The following is a 17,566-nucleotide window of genomic DNA, read 5'->3' on the forward strand; positions in this document are numbered from 1 at the left end:
GCTCATGCGAAAAAATCCTTAAAACATACTTAATATATATACAGATATAACTATGTATATGTGTATATATATAATATATATAAATTTTTATTTAAATAAAAAAGAAAGCTCGAATCCCAAGCCAATATGTGTATATCAAATCCTTGACCAGCCAGGTCTGTAGGGCATAATCAAATTCAATGTGAAATAGTATATAAATGCGGTGCCTTGACTGGGCAAATTAAATAATTGCTACTCAAAAGAGTGTTCTGTTTGGACTCTCCTACTGGTAGGCAATGGCAGGACTGTATCACCTTCCCCCCCCCCCCCTTAATTAACAGTATGATGGACAAAAAGCTTAGCCCAAGGTTGCTATGACCTTAGCAGGAGTTAAGGGTTAAGAAAAAAAAGTAAACAAGAAAAATATTAACTCTTGCTTTTACCCAACCAAAGCAATGCAGTAACTTATTACATAACCAGTGCTTTCTGATTTAGTAGTCTAATACAGAAAAGGAAACAGAACAATCAGGCCAAGAAAGGGTAATAGGCAGGAAGAGTGACTTACATCAATTGATCCCCATTGAACATCAGATTTAGAGGCTTTCGACGCAGGGTAGACATAAAATATCAGAATATGTGCAGTGACAACTAAATGTTCTTTTAAGTGCCTGGCAAGAAAAATTCTTCATTCCTTTCAATGGCTAAGTGAAGAGTAATTTTTAAAATGATGGTCAGTGAAGGTCCACTAAACCTGATTTTCAGGTACTAACCACTTCCTTCTGCTAACTCATCAGAAGAACAGATGACTAGCCATTCAGAGTGTAGCCAAATGCCAGGCAGCTGGCTTTCTTTCATCCTTTCAGTGTTTCCAGTGCTGTGTTCTTAGCACATAAAGAAAAAATAAAACAAACAGCCAAGATATGTAACGGGGAAGTAAATGTTAAATTCACTTTCAGATAAGATGAAGTAATACATTCTATATACCATGATTTCAATTGGAGTTCAGAAGCCAATGATGGAGCTCCAAATCTCTAGGCACTATCTCAATATTTGCAACAAGAATCTCTAATCTGGTTCACTAAAGAAAAGTCAGCATATTCTGTGCTTGCAGTGCTAAGCTACAATTAACTGACTTTCATCATAACTTCGCTAAGTGTTTGAGAAGGTGAAACAATATCAGAAAGTTGGTACTGGTAATAGCAATGATAAGGCTATTCAATCTGCAAATGATAGATCACTTCTGGGGATAAAAACCCTAAGACTTGCTTACATGAAATGGTCTGAAATACAGATACAAAAAGGCAAGGTGTTTAGCCATTAAAACTCACAACCCACTTTGCAAAGGATGAAAGTTTACTGCACATTTTCTGACATTACAGTCAGTAGCTGATTTTTTTTTGCCTCTGAAGCACCTTTAAATCCACACAAGGAGTCCAGGTGCTTTTTTGTTTGGGTTTTTGTTTGTGGGAAGTGTGCGTGTGTGTGTGTGTGTGTGTGTGTGTGTGTGTGTGGGGGGAGAGAGAGGGGAGAGGCAAGTCAGAGAAGGATGTGGGTAAGAAGTGTACACTGGGTATGTAATAATACCAAAATAAAAGAAAAACCTACTTCATTAAGATCATACAATTAATCAAACAGAGTATATATATAATATCTTCTTCTTCTTTTTTTTAAAGCCCTGGATCCAAGGCGTCCAAAGTTATTAAAATAAAGTTCATTCACAGAACAAAAACAAATTTAATCTGAATTGCTTGCAGATACTGCTAATTTTCATTTTTTTTTTAATTAAAAAACGCATTAATCTGAACTATGTGCAGGTTTTCAGTAGTGGTGTTTGTGCACATTGTCTCCGAACCTGCTGCTGTTTCTGGGTTTTTCTGGCTACCCTTCAAACAGAAGGTCTGGAAGTTAAGAACACCACTCCCGCCCTTCTACTCCACAAACTGAATGAGAAAAGAAGAAAGTAGCTCTTCTCTCATGTTAGGGAGCAGAGCTGGGTGTGACTCCTGTCCTCTGAGAGTCATTGTTATCTCCTCCTCCCTCAGGATCCTCAGCCAGGGTCAGAGAAGAGGTCTTGTTTGACAGGAGGCTGATGTTCTCTTGTGATAAGGTTGATCCATTCGGCACCTCGCTGCTAAAGTTGAAAGGATGAAATGGTAGTGTAAAATGAGGAGAGAATTAGATATATGATTATTTCACTATGAAAGGAACAAAGGTAAAGAAATGATACACATGTACTGTTCTCAGCTCTATGAAAAACACAGAAAAAAGCCTCTACACTCTCAACTGTTGTGAAAACACATGTTCTTGACATTTATTATTAATTTCTCTTAAGAAATTATATCAAAATCTATGAGAAATTATTATTTCAATTACTAAAGAACCTCCCATCATTATTCAGCTAAAGCTGAATCTTATTTTCAAATACAGAGATGTTTGGAATTATGGCATTTAAAAACTTATGTTGTGAATAGCTGGGTATTGTGGAAACAACAAATGGACATGGTGGGAGTTCTCTCACTGTTTAAAGATTAGTGGAAATCCAGCAGTTTAACAACTAAAGAAGTAAAAGTATCCAGAGAAAACCAGAATCCAGACTCCTTGGTGGCATCTTAACACTCAACAAAGACAAGATTTCAAGGACTTCATTTTTAAAATTTTATTTATTTATTTTTAGTGAGGCAATTGGGGTTAAGCGACTTGCCCAGGGTCACACAGCTAGTAAGTGTTAAGTGTCTGAGGCCAGATTTGAACTCAGGTACTCCTGAATCCAGGGCCGGTGCTTTATCCACTGCACCACCTAGCTGCCCCTCAAGGACTTTAAATGAACATTCTTATTTTTTCCTTCTATTACTATATACACCACCTGTAATATGTATCTTCTGCAGAGGCCTTCCCTCTGTAGACAATGTAAAAGCGCACGTCCATGAAGGACTACCCTCTGGACAAAATTTTCCATTTCTCCCTTTCCTATACTGTTATTAGTATATTGTTTGTTACCATAGGTTATGATATTCTGTTATATTTTTTACTGCTTCATCAAGGAAACACCCCGTGTTTCTTAACGAAGCAAAGGTGGGGGAAATGTAAGGAATTAATTGTGATTTGAGGTTTTCATAACCCTATCTTTGCTTCATTATGGTCAGACTGAAAAAAAAAAAAATGTAAGCTTGAAAAGCCTAAGAGAAGATGGGTGTGTACTTTGGGAGATAACTGAACAAACAAGAGGAACTCTGACCACAGGGAACATTTATTGAAACCAAGTAACTAAGCCTCCCTAATAGTTCCCCCACGCCCACATGGGCCTGGCCAGATTATAATGGGGACAGCCCATGTGGGTGTGCTGAGCCAATTGGAGACTCAGCATGACTAAGAACTGCCCCTTCCCGTGAGAGAGACATTTAGACAGTTAAAGGCAGCTGGAGGAAGAGGAGAGTATTCTGAGAGAAACAGGGAAGAGAGGTAGACATGTCATTAGAAGAGCTGCTGGTGTTGGACCTTCAGACCAAAACAGAAGAGACTGAAAGCTAATTCTCCTTAGAGCTCCAGATTTTGGGTGATGGTGAGTCTGTGTGTTTTGAGGCAAAACTAGCTCTCTAGAGCTGGCTGGGTGGAGGCAGGTTTGGAGTTCCTGGGGCCTTTTTAACCCAGAGATTTAGATGTTGTTCCTAGCTCTATTAACTTTGTGTTTTAAATTTGTTCCCATTAATAAACCTGTTTTGTTTTTCTGAAAGAGGGTGTTTCTTTTCTTACCCAAATATTAAGTCGAGCTGCCCAATTAATGCTTCCAATACTAAATTTGGCCCTTACAGTTCCTTAATTAACATAATTCATTTGAAAGTCAGGAGGGATTGGGAGTAAATAAAACCTTTGGATATTTCATTAAGTTTAGGTTAATTAGTCAAATCACTACTGAAGCTCTGGTAGAGGAGTTAAGAAGGCTAAATTTTCTTTTTTCATCTTAAGTTCATATTCAAAATTATTAAAATTCAAACTGACGATCTTAAAATACTTCTTAAATTTTAGCACAAACCAAAATCTTCCTCTGGGTGCAACATAGAAGATTACAAAGAGCAAAGGAATGATCATTTCATTACCTGAATGTCAACGCAAGGTCCTCAGTTGGAACTTTGTTTTGTGGTTCTGCTTGTCCATTTTCTGCTTGCTTACTGGGACCCAATTTGTTTTTCATGTCCAGAGAAGATTGGTTCTCCTTTGAAAGAGAAGAAAATAAAGAGTCATCTCTCATTACCCACACTAATGGACAAGAAGAGATAATATAGAACCAGAGGTATTCCAGATATTTTTAATTAGCTTTGAAGTACAGACTCAAAAATAAAGTCATATCTGCTCTAATCCATGTCCAGTAGTCAACCATTCCCAGTGAACTGATCAAAGTTCTGGTACTTTATGCAATAAGAGGGAAGTATGCTTCAAGACAAAATGGATAATTTTACTCATAAAATAGGAGTTTCTATTTCACAACAACCGAAAAACCCTTTTAAATAATTTTTAAAAAAGGGCAGCTAGTTGGGTGGCAGTGGATAAAGCACCATCCTGGAATCAGGAGGACATGAGTTCAAATCCGGCCTCAGACACTTGACACTTACTAGCTCTGTGACCACCGAGCAAATCACTTAACTCTCACTACCCCACAAAAAAATAAAATAACTTTAAAAAATTATTACTAACATGGAAAGTTCAAAAAAAGTCTATTCATTATGATTAAAAATTTATTTAAAGGAGGAAAAGAACCACAAACTATAAAACATAAGAAAGTGGTACTATAAGTAAAAGCCCCACATGCTGGTACTGTAGAAGAAACTGGTAAGAGAATTATGTATCACTAATTGTTCAGGGAAAAACACAACTGAAATGTTGCTGGAGAGTTTCATAAACTATTCTATTCCTACAGTGATTTGTAGGTCACTAGAGGCAATTCTATGCCTCCCACCTTGGCTCTAGATTTAAAAATCCGGTTCAGGTAGTTTCTGTCTCTTTAAGTAAAGAGTCTTTAGTAGGAGCTTTTCTTTTTTCTTTTTTTTTTGCGCGGGGCAATGGGGGGTGTTAAGTGACTTGCCCAGGGTCACACAGCTAGTAAGTGTCCAAAGTGTCTGAGGCCGGATTTGAACTCAGGTACTCCTGAATATCCATGGCTGGGTGCTTTATCCACTGCGCCACCTAGCTGCTCCCCCCAGGAGCTTTTCTTAATGTAGAATATGAAGAAAAAATAATACAATCAAATAGGACTATCCACCAAGGAGAGGGTTTTATGAACCCAATGTGATCCCTTTCTACAACTGTCAATAGATCTGATGACAGCAATAACAACTCACCATGCTCAGCTCCCGAGTTCTCTTCCCAATTTCCAGCTCCACCTGGTGTAGTTCCAAGCTCAACTGCTCACTTGAGACCATTCCTGGCCACTTGGTGAGGGGTGGTGGAGGTTGGGGAGGGGGCTGGCCCTGCCAGAGTGCTTGTCTCCCTCTGCAACAGCAGCCTGTTACTAACAGCCTAAATGTACAAGAGCCGAGAATATACACAACTCAGCACTCATGCCATGTACAAAAAGTGAACAGGGAATAAGTGGTGATTACTTTCTTTATGAGGATAAAGGAGTTAAAATATGCTTCCCAACAAAAATGATGGTCATAAAGCAATGTCTCTTTGTTTAAACACTACGTGAAATAGTAAGGTCTGGGAACCACTGAGTTTTTGTCTTCCTTTCTGATCCCCAAAGCTGAGTACTTATTAAATAACAGTGACTTCAGATGCTCCATTGGTTTATGCATATTTGTTATTTCTCTTTTAACTGAAGTGGACCATACTGGTAAAGATTTAGCCATTCCAACCCATCATAAAAAAAAAAAAAAGACTTTGCTGGGATTTTAAGCCCATAAACTTTTCAATGGGGCTTCCTTAATGTAATGGTAAAGAGCTTTGACCAAAATGACTGATGTGACTAGCAGCTAGCAAAGTCTTAAATAGCCCTGATTATCTGCCTTTTAGGTAGATAGCTCTAGAAAATGACAATAATAAAAAGACTAATTGAAAAGTCTGGGGGGAGAAAAAGGAACCATGGATGAAGGTTCTAAACTTTTATAAGGGCCACGGACCTAATGTCAAGATAGAATATGTCTTAATCACACCAGCATCACAATGTCGGCAGTAAGGAGTTTGAAACAATTCAAAATTAATCATATTGACAAAAAGCAGACATGCAAAATACAAACATATTGATCCTGGGAATGCTAAACCCCAGCACAATAGCCACAAAGCAAGGGCAAACGGAAATTAAAAACAAAAAACCGCCTAACAAATCTTCCTAATGAAGACTGTGATTAGTTATAATTTTCTCTCCAAAATATCTACAATGATTTTTCCTGAAGGAAAATAGCAACATATTAGTATCTACATTTGATATTCTAATAATTCACTTTAGAAGACAAGTGAAATTATAACCGAGATTTAATCACTCATCTATGCTCCCACAAGGATGCCATCTATATCATCAAATATTCCCTTCACAAACTTGCAAGTGAAATTACAAAATAAAATAAGTTTGTCTTCTGAAATTTATTTTATTCTAAATTCTTTTACACACACACACGTTTTCAAAATGTCAACTTTTTAAAAAGTTCAACAAACAATTATTAAGCACCTATGATGAGAAAAGCATTATAGTAGGTCTGGATATAAAATGACAAAATAGAAGTCTGGGCTTTCCAAGGAGCTTAAAACATTTTATATGGAGAACACAACTGAGGGGGATAAATAAAGACTGCAGGAGGTGGCCCATGAGCTGACTCTTACGTCTACATGGATCTGCCCAAAGGGCAGACCAAGTGTTGAGTTCAGGAAATAAAAAGCAGGCCCCTTTAGCTAAAACACAGACTATACAAAGATCAATGTAAGCAGAGGTCATTCATTTTTCAGCTTCCATTTTTCAAATAACATTAATTATTTATGGAATTAATTACAAATGGTGGTAAGTTCAAAGAAAAAGACTACAAACACTTAAAGAGTACTTTATACACAAAAGGCACTTGAATGTTTGTTAAATGACATTAATGAATAGGATTAAGCTAAGAGCATTTGTTTCTAATTACTATAATTATTAAACTCCAGACTTTTAACAGATACACACAACTCCTACTGCTTAATAATATTAACCAAAATGTCTTCCAGATAATGGAATTTAGTTATGTATTGAGTTCAGAAAAATACATTAAAAAAACTTTTACATTCCACAGAAGGCTTTATCACCAGAATATGGCACCTAAAAATTTGCCTCTGTAATGTGTCAAGTTTTTCTCAATCTCTTCAAGTCCCTTCAAAGTCTCTAGCCAAAAAAACCCAACAAAATCATATCTAGGCTAGTACCTCAAGTCCTCGAAGCTGGGTGTGGTGGTTAATTTGGTGGTTCAAATGTTGCAGCTCTAGTCTCAGCTGTTCTCTCTCAGCAGACGGTAAGGGCTTCCCATGAGTGGCCACTTCTGACATGGACAATCTCTCCCTTTGATGGGAAAGCAATAAAAGAAACTGACATGCAACTACTGTAGCCAGAATAACTGAATGGCAAGAGAAAATTCACTTACGAACTTTCCTAAGTTTATTTCGAATTCTTTGTGCATACCTTTTGACCCAGCAATACCACTACTAGGCCTGTATCTCAACAAGATAAAAGGACCCAATATATACAAAAACATTTATAGCAGCTCTTTTTGTGGTGGAAAAGAATTGGAAATTGAGGGGATGCTCATCAACTGGGGAATGGCTGAACGAGCTATAGTAAATGATAGTGATGGACAATAGTACACTGTGCTATAAGAAATGACAAGTGGGGTGGTTTCAGAAAAAACATGGCAATTATCTGAAACAATTCTAATTTTTTAAAAAAGTAATAAACATTTTTATCCCTTCCTATGTGGTAAGCAATTAGATATATGCTATACATGTACGATTACGTAACACATATTAGTCATTTGGTATAAGAAAACTTGAATTAAAAAAAAAAAATTAAAGAAAAGTGAAAAACAGCACTCTTCAGTCTGTGTTCCATCAATATCAGTTCTTTCTCTGGAGGTGGATAGTATGCTTCATCATTAGTCCTTTGGGATTGTCTTGGATCCTTATATTTCTGAGAATATTTAAGTCATTCACAGTTCTTCATCCAACAATACTGCTGTCATCGTGCACAATGTTCTCTTGGTCCTGCTCACTTCACTACACATCAGTTTATAGGCCATTCTGAAATCATCCTGCTTGTCATTTCTTATAGCAGGATAATATTACATCACCATCATATACCACATCTTGTCTGAAACAATTCTAAATGACTCATGATGAAAAAAATGCTATTTACTTCCAGAGACAGAAGTGCTTGAACCCTGAGTGCAAATTGGAGTATAATTTTTGTACTTAAAAAATGACTAACATGTAAATACGTTTTACATGGTTTCACAAGTATAAATGATACATTGCTTGCCTTCTCAGTAATGTAAAAAGGAAAGAATGCTAAAAACAATCACCATTAGAACATGCACAGAGAAAAGGAAAAACAACCCACACCTCCACTGCCCCTCCCCTCCCCCAGCAACAGACAGACATACCTTTCAGTGAAGTGTCCCTGAGAAGGCATAGTTTGGTGAGGGGAATATGGAGAACCTCCCCAGCCACCATGAGCTCCGTATGGACTGTAATCTTTAAGAGAAAGACAGTGATTTAGGAAATATCTAATTTATGCAGACTTCTTTTTCTTTAAGCTAGTTATTAGCTTCCTAGACAGCCTTTAAAGGTATAGCAACACGGTTTTCTAAAAATCAGATAAATTAAACACTGACAAGCTAAGAATACTTCAAAACTAAACACCAAAGCAAAAAGTACTTCATCTGAGCCTCAGTCAATTCATGAACACTCACCAGAAATGCTGATTGATTTGGTGGAAGCCCCCTGAGCTGCCAGAGCCTGCATTGGGCCAGAGCTCTGGTACATGGTCTTAGACGTTCTAGATATGGCGCCAAACCGAGATACTGTGGGCCGGTCACCAAAGGGAATGAGGTCATCATCACTGGTTTCTGCCACCCTTCGCTGAAGCTCTAGTCGCTGGTCTCTCACGCTTTTACTGTCCACATTCTGGCAGACAAAAAGAGAAAGCCCATCCCCACCCTGAGTATTCTTTACCTCTGTAAGACTCAAAAAGGTTGGTTTGATTTGTAATCCTATGCTTTTTGTCATTTTTGTCCATTTAAAAACATTATTCTGTGAAGGTGTCTGTGCCACAGAAGAGGCGAACCACCTCTGCTGTGGTCCAAAAATAAAGGAACGAAGCTGAGTACAAATGGTCAGGACTGTAGCTGGGGAACAGGAATGAGTCAGATCAGAATTCTTAACACGTTTTTTTCTGCCAATGTCCCTCTTGATATTCTGGGTGAAGCCTCTTCTCACAAGGTTTGTTATGTAACGATTGGAATAACGCCACCTGCTGGATACTTACTGTAGAAGAGTTCTGCCCATGAAGGGAAGGTCTTTGAGGGCAAGACCAGGAGTCAGGAAGTGACGCGGGCTAGTGGGAGAGGAAGGAAGAGGACTGGCGCTCAGTCTCGGGGCTCTTTCCTCTGGACTCTGGCGGAGAAGGGAGCTAGAAATGTGCTCTCCCTTTAATAGATAGGAATCTAGGCCTTTTTCTCTCTCTTTTACCAAATTCTTATTCTCCTTAATAAATGCTTAAAAGTCTAAACTCTTGCTAAAGCTTATAATTTATTGGCGACCACTCATTAGATATTTTAGACAGTTTAGCTAGAATTTTAACCCTTTAACAGATGGGCTGACCACGAAGAGGAAAGCTGAACCTCACTTATGATCAAACCGGTTGGGTAAGAAATTTCCCTACCTCTTTAAACTGCTAAGTACTGGTGTACTGGCTGTGTTTTCTTTAAATTTTTTCGAATGGACCTTTTAAACTCCCTAATTATCCTATTTTTGATTTTAGTCTGTTTAACCAGACAAATGGGAGATAAGATCATGTTAATGCTTTGGTTTTTGTGGATTTTCTATTTTCTTTTTATTTTTGTTAAAAGAGCCAAAAGCAACTTACTCACACAAGGAAATATCTCTCCCTCTCCCAACCATGCTTTTTTCAGAGAAACCTGAGAGATTTCCCGCAGCTTTTCCCAATTCTAACACTAATTGTTGCTCTAATTTTGCATGCCTGGAGGCAATGACCCACCCTCTAGAAGCTTTTAATCCCCTAGCAGCCTGGAGGCAAAGTGGGGGAAGAGAATACAGGCCTGAGTTCAAAATCAAGTCTGATTCAAATTGCTCTGGTCCCTCCCCTCCTCTCCAGACCCCACCCTCTTACTCCTCCCATGGCCAAGCCCATTGCTTCCCCTGCCTGGGAAGTCCAGAGAACTGATGCGCATGCTCAACTTTCTCTAACTACATTTGCAGCTTCAGGCTCAGCCCTTCCCCAGCCTGGCTGTGCTTCTGAGACAACCTTAGAAAGCCCTTTAAATTCCAGATATACTCGTTTTGGTTCATAATTTTGCTAACCTGCTTTTGTCTTTAATTAGTAATCTTATAAAGCATTTGTATGGTGAAAAGCCCGACAGACAATATAGAGGGGTTAAAGAAGAAAAACTTAAGCTGAATAAGAATGACAATCAACATAGTTCAAGACCTCTGCTTCTTTTGCCATGGAAGGGTATATATTTTACAGAAATGTAGAAGTAAGCAGCAAGGTATTGATATGAGTATTGGGGGATTTTAGATATTGGAATCAAGAGTGTTCTGAATTCACTCAGATTATTAATGTCAGTTCAGAGGTTACATAGGATTTCTATGCTATTACATATACTTTTGAAATTAATGGTATGGGTTTATTTTCATAGAGATTTTCATGCTTTTGAGATTGTGTCATACTTAGTTTTTAAAACAAGGAGAATATTTGTAAAGAGCTTTTTATAGTCATGTGATCAAGTTTATATTTTATAAATACTCTTATTAATATTAAATTCATGCTCATTTAGAGTTTCCTTAGTTTGAATTTCACTGTTTTTTTATTGTTTCCATGTGTATTTTCTTCTATTCATTTATCTAATTTAAAAAAAATTGAGAGATGGTTTTGATTTCATAATACATGTTAATTCTAGGAGTATTGTGCTCCCATATTCTGAGAGTTTGTTTTTGTTATTTTTTCTCAACTAATTATTTGATCAAACTCTTTAAAGCATTTCCCTGGCAAATTGGTTGCCATGGCAAGGTGTAAATTGATTCTAGAAGTATTATTTGTTGATAAGGCATATTCCAAAAAAAAAAAAAAAAAAGAGGGGTGAACATTTGTAAAAGATTTTCTTTTTTTCAAAAAAGAAAGTTCTTTGAGATTCTGTTGTGCTTTAAACTTGTATTTAAATATGTTCGATTTTTCAAAAAAGTAATTGTATACTAAGTTAAAAAGGGGTTATATTTGAAATTGTTGCATAAGTTATATATTGTGTTCTGAGTCAAGATGTATTCACATTTTTTGCAATCATTTATTATCCTCAATTTTAACATCATATGAGACTTGGATTATGGGAACTTATCATTTAAGACATTAATTGCCTTTATTCTGAGTATCAGATGCCAGTTGCCAGAGATGCCATCCAATCACAAGAGGAATACATGCAAGAGCAGACACTGACTGTCACATGAGGGGAGACATGCATGAAGTCAAGGTATGGCCGAGGGAACGGCTTTTGACTAATTGTTGAGGTTTGGATTCTCTTGGTTTAATATTTTTATTTTATTTTTCCCCACAATATTGTTACAGATGGCCTGGAAGTATTGATCCCACCCATCTCACTTCTACACCTGGCTTCTATGCTCCCTCCTATATGCCTGATGCCATGGACCATCTCAATCCCATGCATCTGATTAAGTCTGACTCAGTTTCCTCCAATATGTTCGGTGGCATGGACATATATTCCATCCACCTATTTTAAGCCTGGCATACTGCATGGGCAGTACATATTGCTCAAGTGTGGGAATGCTCATATCCCATCATTTCTCTGTTCTTTTATGGTAACCCCCATAATTATCTCAGGTGTCATGATAAATACAGTGTTGAATTTGGCCTTGACACCTGTTACCAATTATATTAGATTTTTTAATTTCTCATAATGGCATGAGGATAATTAGGCAGATGATGCAAAAAGTGATGAAACAAAGATAAAAAATTATTTTTAATAATTAATATCGCAGCAATTGTCTTCTCAAATACCCTCCATAAGGGGGGACTATAGTAATATTATAATTTTAAAGAATGGTTCAATTTTTGTTTTATTATATGTTTCATGTGTAACAACTCTAAGATTCTGAATTCCCTTAGACATGTGTTTGAGAACTTTCATTGTTTGATTTGATTATTGACAAAGCTATTTTAAAGTTGTGTTAAGCTCCAATTTTGTAGGAAATTTTCCTGGCTGATTACCAGCAATCCACACATCAACCCTGAAAAGACTTCCATTCCACGACTACACCTAGAGGACATCTGAGAAAAGACTTTCAGAGACTTTAAATTAACAGTTTTGATTTGTTGTTTTTGTTGTTTTTTTTCTCTTTCTGTTATAATATACACCATCTGTAACATGTATTCTCTGCAGAGGCCCTCCATTTGCAAGACTAATGTCAAAGCGTCAGTTAATGAGGACAAAAAAAAAAATCGCCCCTCTGGACAAAACTTTCCTCTCTTCCTTTTCTTATTGTTGTTCACATATTATTAGTTAGCAATAGTTATTATATTCTTTTTTACTGTTCCGTCAAGGAAACATTTTGTTTCTTGAGGAACAACAGGGGGGGGACTGTAACGATTGGAATAACGCCACCTGCTGGATCACTTACTGTAGAGGAGTTCTGCCCATGAAGGGAAGGTCTTTGAGGGCAAAGACCAGGAGTCAGGAAGTGACGCGGGGGCTAGTGGGAGGAGAAGGGAAGAGACTGGCGCTCAGATCTCGGGCTCTTTCCTCTGGACTCTGGCGGAGAAGGGGAGCTAGAAATGTGCTCTTCCCTTTAATAGATAGGAATCTAGGCCTTTTTCTCTCTCTTTACCAAATTCTTATTTCTCCTTAATAAATGCTTAAAAGGTTCTAACTCTTGCTAAAGCTTATAATTTCTTGGCGACCACTCATTAGATATTTTAGACAGTTTAGCTAGAATTTTAACCCTTACAGTTAGCAACATTCATAACTGAAGGGAAATGCAACAAATCCAGTAGAGATGGGTGAAAATCACGAGCCATTTAAGTCCATTCATGGCCTTCCCTGTGGGGGTCCATGGAGCCCAGTTTGAGAACCCTGTGTTATACTGAATTTTTTTTTTTTTAGTGAGGCAATTGGGGTTAAGTGACTTGCCCAGGGTCACACAGCTGGTAAGTGTTAAGTGTCTGAGGTCAGATTTGAACTCAGGTCCTCCTGAATCCAGGGCCGGTGCTCTATCCACTGCGCCACCGAGCTGCCCCTATACTGAATTTTTACTATAACAACAACACAGAAAAATTTCCATTGGCTAAGAAGATTTAATTATTGAAAAGTCCAAGAGCTGAACCCTGAATGACAGATTTCTGGCCTGAAAGAGCTTAAGGGGTAGGGCTGGCTGGGTGATGTTTGTCTGGCCAATTTAAAGAGGCAGGGGAGACTATGCTACCTGTCTCCTTCTAGTCACTCCCACAGCAAGGGTTTTCCTTCCTCACAGAGGCTAAACTCCTTGAGGGATGGTCCCTTTTTTTCCTCCTCAGGACCTGCCACAAAACCTGCATAAATGATTATGGACCTACTGACAAGATCTTTCCAAAAATGAGCTCTCCTCTGCTTTTCTCTCCACCACATACAAACTCAAGTGCAGACTAATTTTCTACCTCCCACTTCTGATCATACCTTAGCATTAAAAAAAAAAGACAATCATGAAGTTGGAAAAGAATTTAACAATCACCAAGTTCAATCCCCTATCCTCAGAGGTGTTAAAATGTAATTGGAGAATGTTTAACAAAATATACAATGCAAGCCAGATAATGTTAATCTGTGGTTTCCTAGGTCTACAAAAGGCCTACAAGGACGTTTCTATTTCAGTTTGACACACCACTGCCCAAATTATATATTCATCCTACTACAATACCCCACACAAGGAGTCACAACTTGATGTAGCTATACACTCCATTTTGGGGGCAGCTCAAAATGTGAGAAAATTATTCCTGGTATTGCACTGAGATTTACCTCCAAACTTCTACTCACTTTTCTTTCTCCTATAACCAGCAAAATAAAATCTAATTTCTGTTTTTCAAATGACAGCCCTTCAAAGCAGGGTAACAATTAGCCCACATAGACGTCAGACAGAAATTGTCCTAAGCACTGTGACAATGGGTTGCTACTACTCACAACATTAATTGCAGCAGTAATACTATTTACAACATCACAACTATTAGAAACTAAATGTTATAATTTGATGAAGACAATAGTTGTTGGAGAACTGAGCTTCCACAGAAGCTGATTTCAGATGGCAGAGAGCAGAAATGAATTGGGAAACCTGGATTCTAGATGACAAATTCTAAGGATAGGTTCATTTTGCACTACTTTTAAAAACTTAGGCCTTCCCCAAATGGAGGGACATCTGGCAGGACAGAGGCAGATGACAAGACAGGGCTTGGGACCGAAGAGTATTTAGATAAGCTTGGGGCTGTACCTACCGTCATCTCCACAGTGCCAGCTGCAACAGCGTCTTTGGGTTTTGCATCTTTGGTCCCAATGTAGGAGCCAATGGTGTCACATGACCAATGGGGAGTACTGGCTGTAGTCATTCCCTTTGTATTTCCCAGCGACTTTCAGGTCATCATCCAAATACTGTAAATGGGAAGCAGGGCAAAGATGAAGGAAGGGCATTTCCAAGTGATTTTTATGTTGGAAGCAAAATGCTGGCAGTTCTGTGGGATGAATGCTGCCCAATTTATTGTTTATTTATTGTTGTCTGTTGACACAAATTATGAAATTGTAATACTGCCCCTGAAGATTCTAGCTATTTCAAGTTCAAATCAATACAAATAAACCTAACTGAGGAATTCATGACTGGTTTTACTGCCAAAGATGATCTAGAAGATTTTTTTTGGTAGGGCAATGAGGGTTAAGTGACTTGCCTAGGGTCACACAACTAGTATGTGTTAAGTGACCGAAGCCGAATTTGAACTCAGGTCCTCCTGAATCCAGGGTTGGTGCTTTATCCACTGTGCCACCTAGCTGCCCCCTGATCAAGAAGATTTTAACAACCATTCTCATCAAAAAGAAAACAGGAAAAAGAATCCAAGAATCATGTTCTGTTGTAAAAAAAAAAAAAAAAAACCAAACCAACCCACAAACCCAACATATTTACAATTTTGTAATCTGATAAATTTCCTAGGTTGTCAAACTACTACCTTATTTATTTGCCCAAATATGGATTAACCCCCTCCCCCCCAATTTGATGAAGTGGACAGGCAAACCAATAGCATTTGACTGACCTGAGTCCTCTTAGAAATCAACGTGGACTATTAAAAATAGAACTTGAGCTCAGTCAGTCAACAAGAACTTACTAAGTGCCTATGCTAATCGCCGGGAAAAGGTGAAAACTGTCCTTTGTCCTCAAGAAGTTCAGTTGAATGGAAGAGACAATGTGAAAACAACTATGTATGTATAAACAAGATATATTAGAGGTTAAAGGGGGAGTTTCTTGGTTTCTGTATCCTCAGTCCTACCAGTGCCTGGCACATAGAAAGCACTTAAAAACACATTGGTTTATTGACTGACCAACGGAAAGACAAAGAGGGGTGTGTGTGGGGGTGAGTGAGGTGTGTTCTAATTTAGTAAATCACAATGACATCTATGTACACGATGACCTATGGAAAACCCTTTCTATATATATATATATATATATATTTTTTTTTGCGGGGCAATGGGGGTTAAGTGACTTGCCCAGGGTCACACAGCTAGTTAAGTGTCAAGTGTCTGAGGCCGGATTTGAACTCAGGTACTCCTGAATCCAGGGCCGGTGCTTTATCCACTGCGCCACCTAGCCGCCCCGGAGCCCTTTCTATAATATTAACAGGTAACGTTTGCAAAGTGCTCCACAATTGTGATCATATTTGAAAATGTCTCATTTCATCCTCACACTATACCTAGAAGGTAAGTGCTATTAGGTTGATAAACCCAGGGTTACACAGCTAAGTAGGATATGAACTCAAGTCTTCTTGACTCCAGCTCTATCCACTACAAATGCCTAGCTGCCTTCGACTTGGGAGATTTAGATATCAACTTTCTGAAGAAGTATCAAAGTTTTATCTATACTGACAACAAGGAATACAGCAGAAAGGGTATTAGTCTTGGGAGCCAGAAGACAAACCAGAAACAGAGGTCCTGGAACCAACAGTATTTAATGTACACGAGGTGTGGAGCCATAGCAAGCCACTAAAAAGGCTTTGTTGTATTCTTCCCTTTGTATGAGGGTCTGCATCACGAAGGTGTTTAGATAATAGCTACTTAACGCATTTTTATGCATTTAAAAATATTTTATTATGTACAAGGAGTAAGGGGGCAGCTTGGTGGCACAGTGGATAAAACACTGGCCCTGGATTCAGGAGGAGTTGAGTTCAAATCCTGCTTCAGACACTTGGCACTTACTAGCTGTGTGACCCTAGGAGAGTCACCTAACCCCCATTGCCCTGCAAAAACAAAATGGGGATGATGCGAAGGGTGGAATTCAGAGTGAGACAAATGTGCAATCAATCTAGAAAGACTTGATAAAGATCATGAGGGATTAATATAAAACAGATTAGTGCAGTTATATTTAATAGTAGAGGCAAGAAAGAGTCACCAAAGGAGAGAGTGACATGGTGAGGACCTGTGCTTTAGAAATATTAATTTAGCCATTGTGTAGATAGATGTATCAAATGAGCTGCCCATGCAACAGAATCAGATTAAAATGTAATTGAGGGGGCAGCTAGATGGCGCAGTGGATAGAGCACTGGCCCTGGATTTAGGAGTACCTGAGTTCAAATCCGGCCTCAGACACTTAACATTTACTAGCTGTGTGACCTTGGGCAAGTCACTTAACCCCAACTGCCTCACCAAAAAAAAAAAGAAAAAAGAAAAAAAGAAAAGTAATTGAGAGGGACAGCTAGGTGGTGCAGTGGATAGAGCACTGGTCCTGGATTCAGGAGGACCTGAGTTCAAATCTGGCCTCAGACACTTGCCTCAGACACTTAACACTTACTAGCTGTGTGACCCTGGGCAAGTCACTTAACCCCAATTGCCTCACCAAAAATCAAAATAAAAAGGTAATTGAGAAATGTTTAACAAAAAAGATGAAAATACAATTCAACAAAGATATCACTAATTTGTGCTTTCCTAAACCAATGAGTTGCTAGCAAGGATGTTTCTATTTGAATTTAATACCACTAGTAAGGAGGACACTGCTAGAGTCCAGGTGACAATAGTATAAACTAGAGAGGTAGTCATGTGAGGAGAGTAAAAAGAGTCAAAAGTGAGAAAACCTGGCCATTGATTAGAGAAGGGAAGGGAAGAGAAGGGTGAAG

General features: G+C 38.3%; 1 protein-coding gene across 1 annotated transcript in view; it reads right to left on the reverse strand.

Moving 5' to 3' along the window:
• Window positions 1–313: 313 nt before the first annotated feature.
• RC3H1 (ring finger and CCCH-type domains 1) overlaps window positions 314–17,566 on the reverse strand; it is a 74,551-nt gene continuing 57,298 nt past the window's right edge. The window contains 9 exon segments of the mRNA XM_044001845.1: window positions 314–2,110; window positions 4,074–4,189; window positions 5,313–5,439; window positions 5,441–5,490; window positions 7,360–7,492; window positions 8,589–8,679; window positions 8,898–9,111; window positions 14,693–14,779; window positions 14,781–14,846. Coding sequence (XP_043857780.1) covers window positions 1,957–2,110; window positions 4,074–4,189; window positions 5,313–5,439; window positions 5,441–5,490; window positions 7,360–7,492; window positions 8,589–8,679; window positions 8,898–9,111; window positions 14,693–14,779; window positions 14,781–14,846 — 1,038 coding nt within the window. The 3' untranslated portion in view covers window positions 314–1,956.

Source organism: Dromiciops gliroides, chromosome 4 (assembly GCF_019393635.1).
Source record: "Dromiciops gliroides isolate mDroGli1 chromosome 4, mDroGli1.pri, whole genome shotgun sequence".
NCBI classification, from domain to species: domain Eukaryota; kingdom Metazoa; phylum Chordata; class Mammalia; order Microbiotheria; family Microbiotheriidae; genus Dromiciops; species Dromiciops gliroides.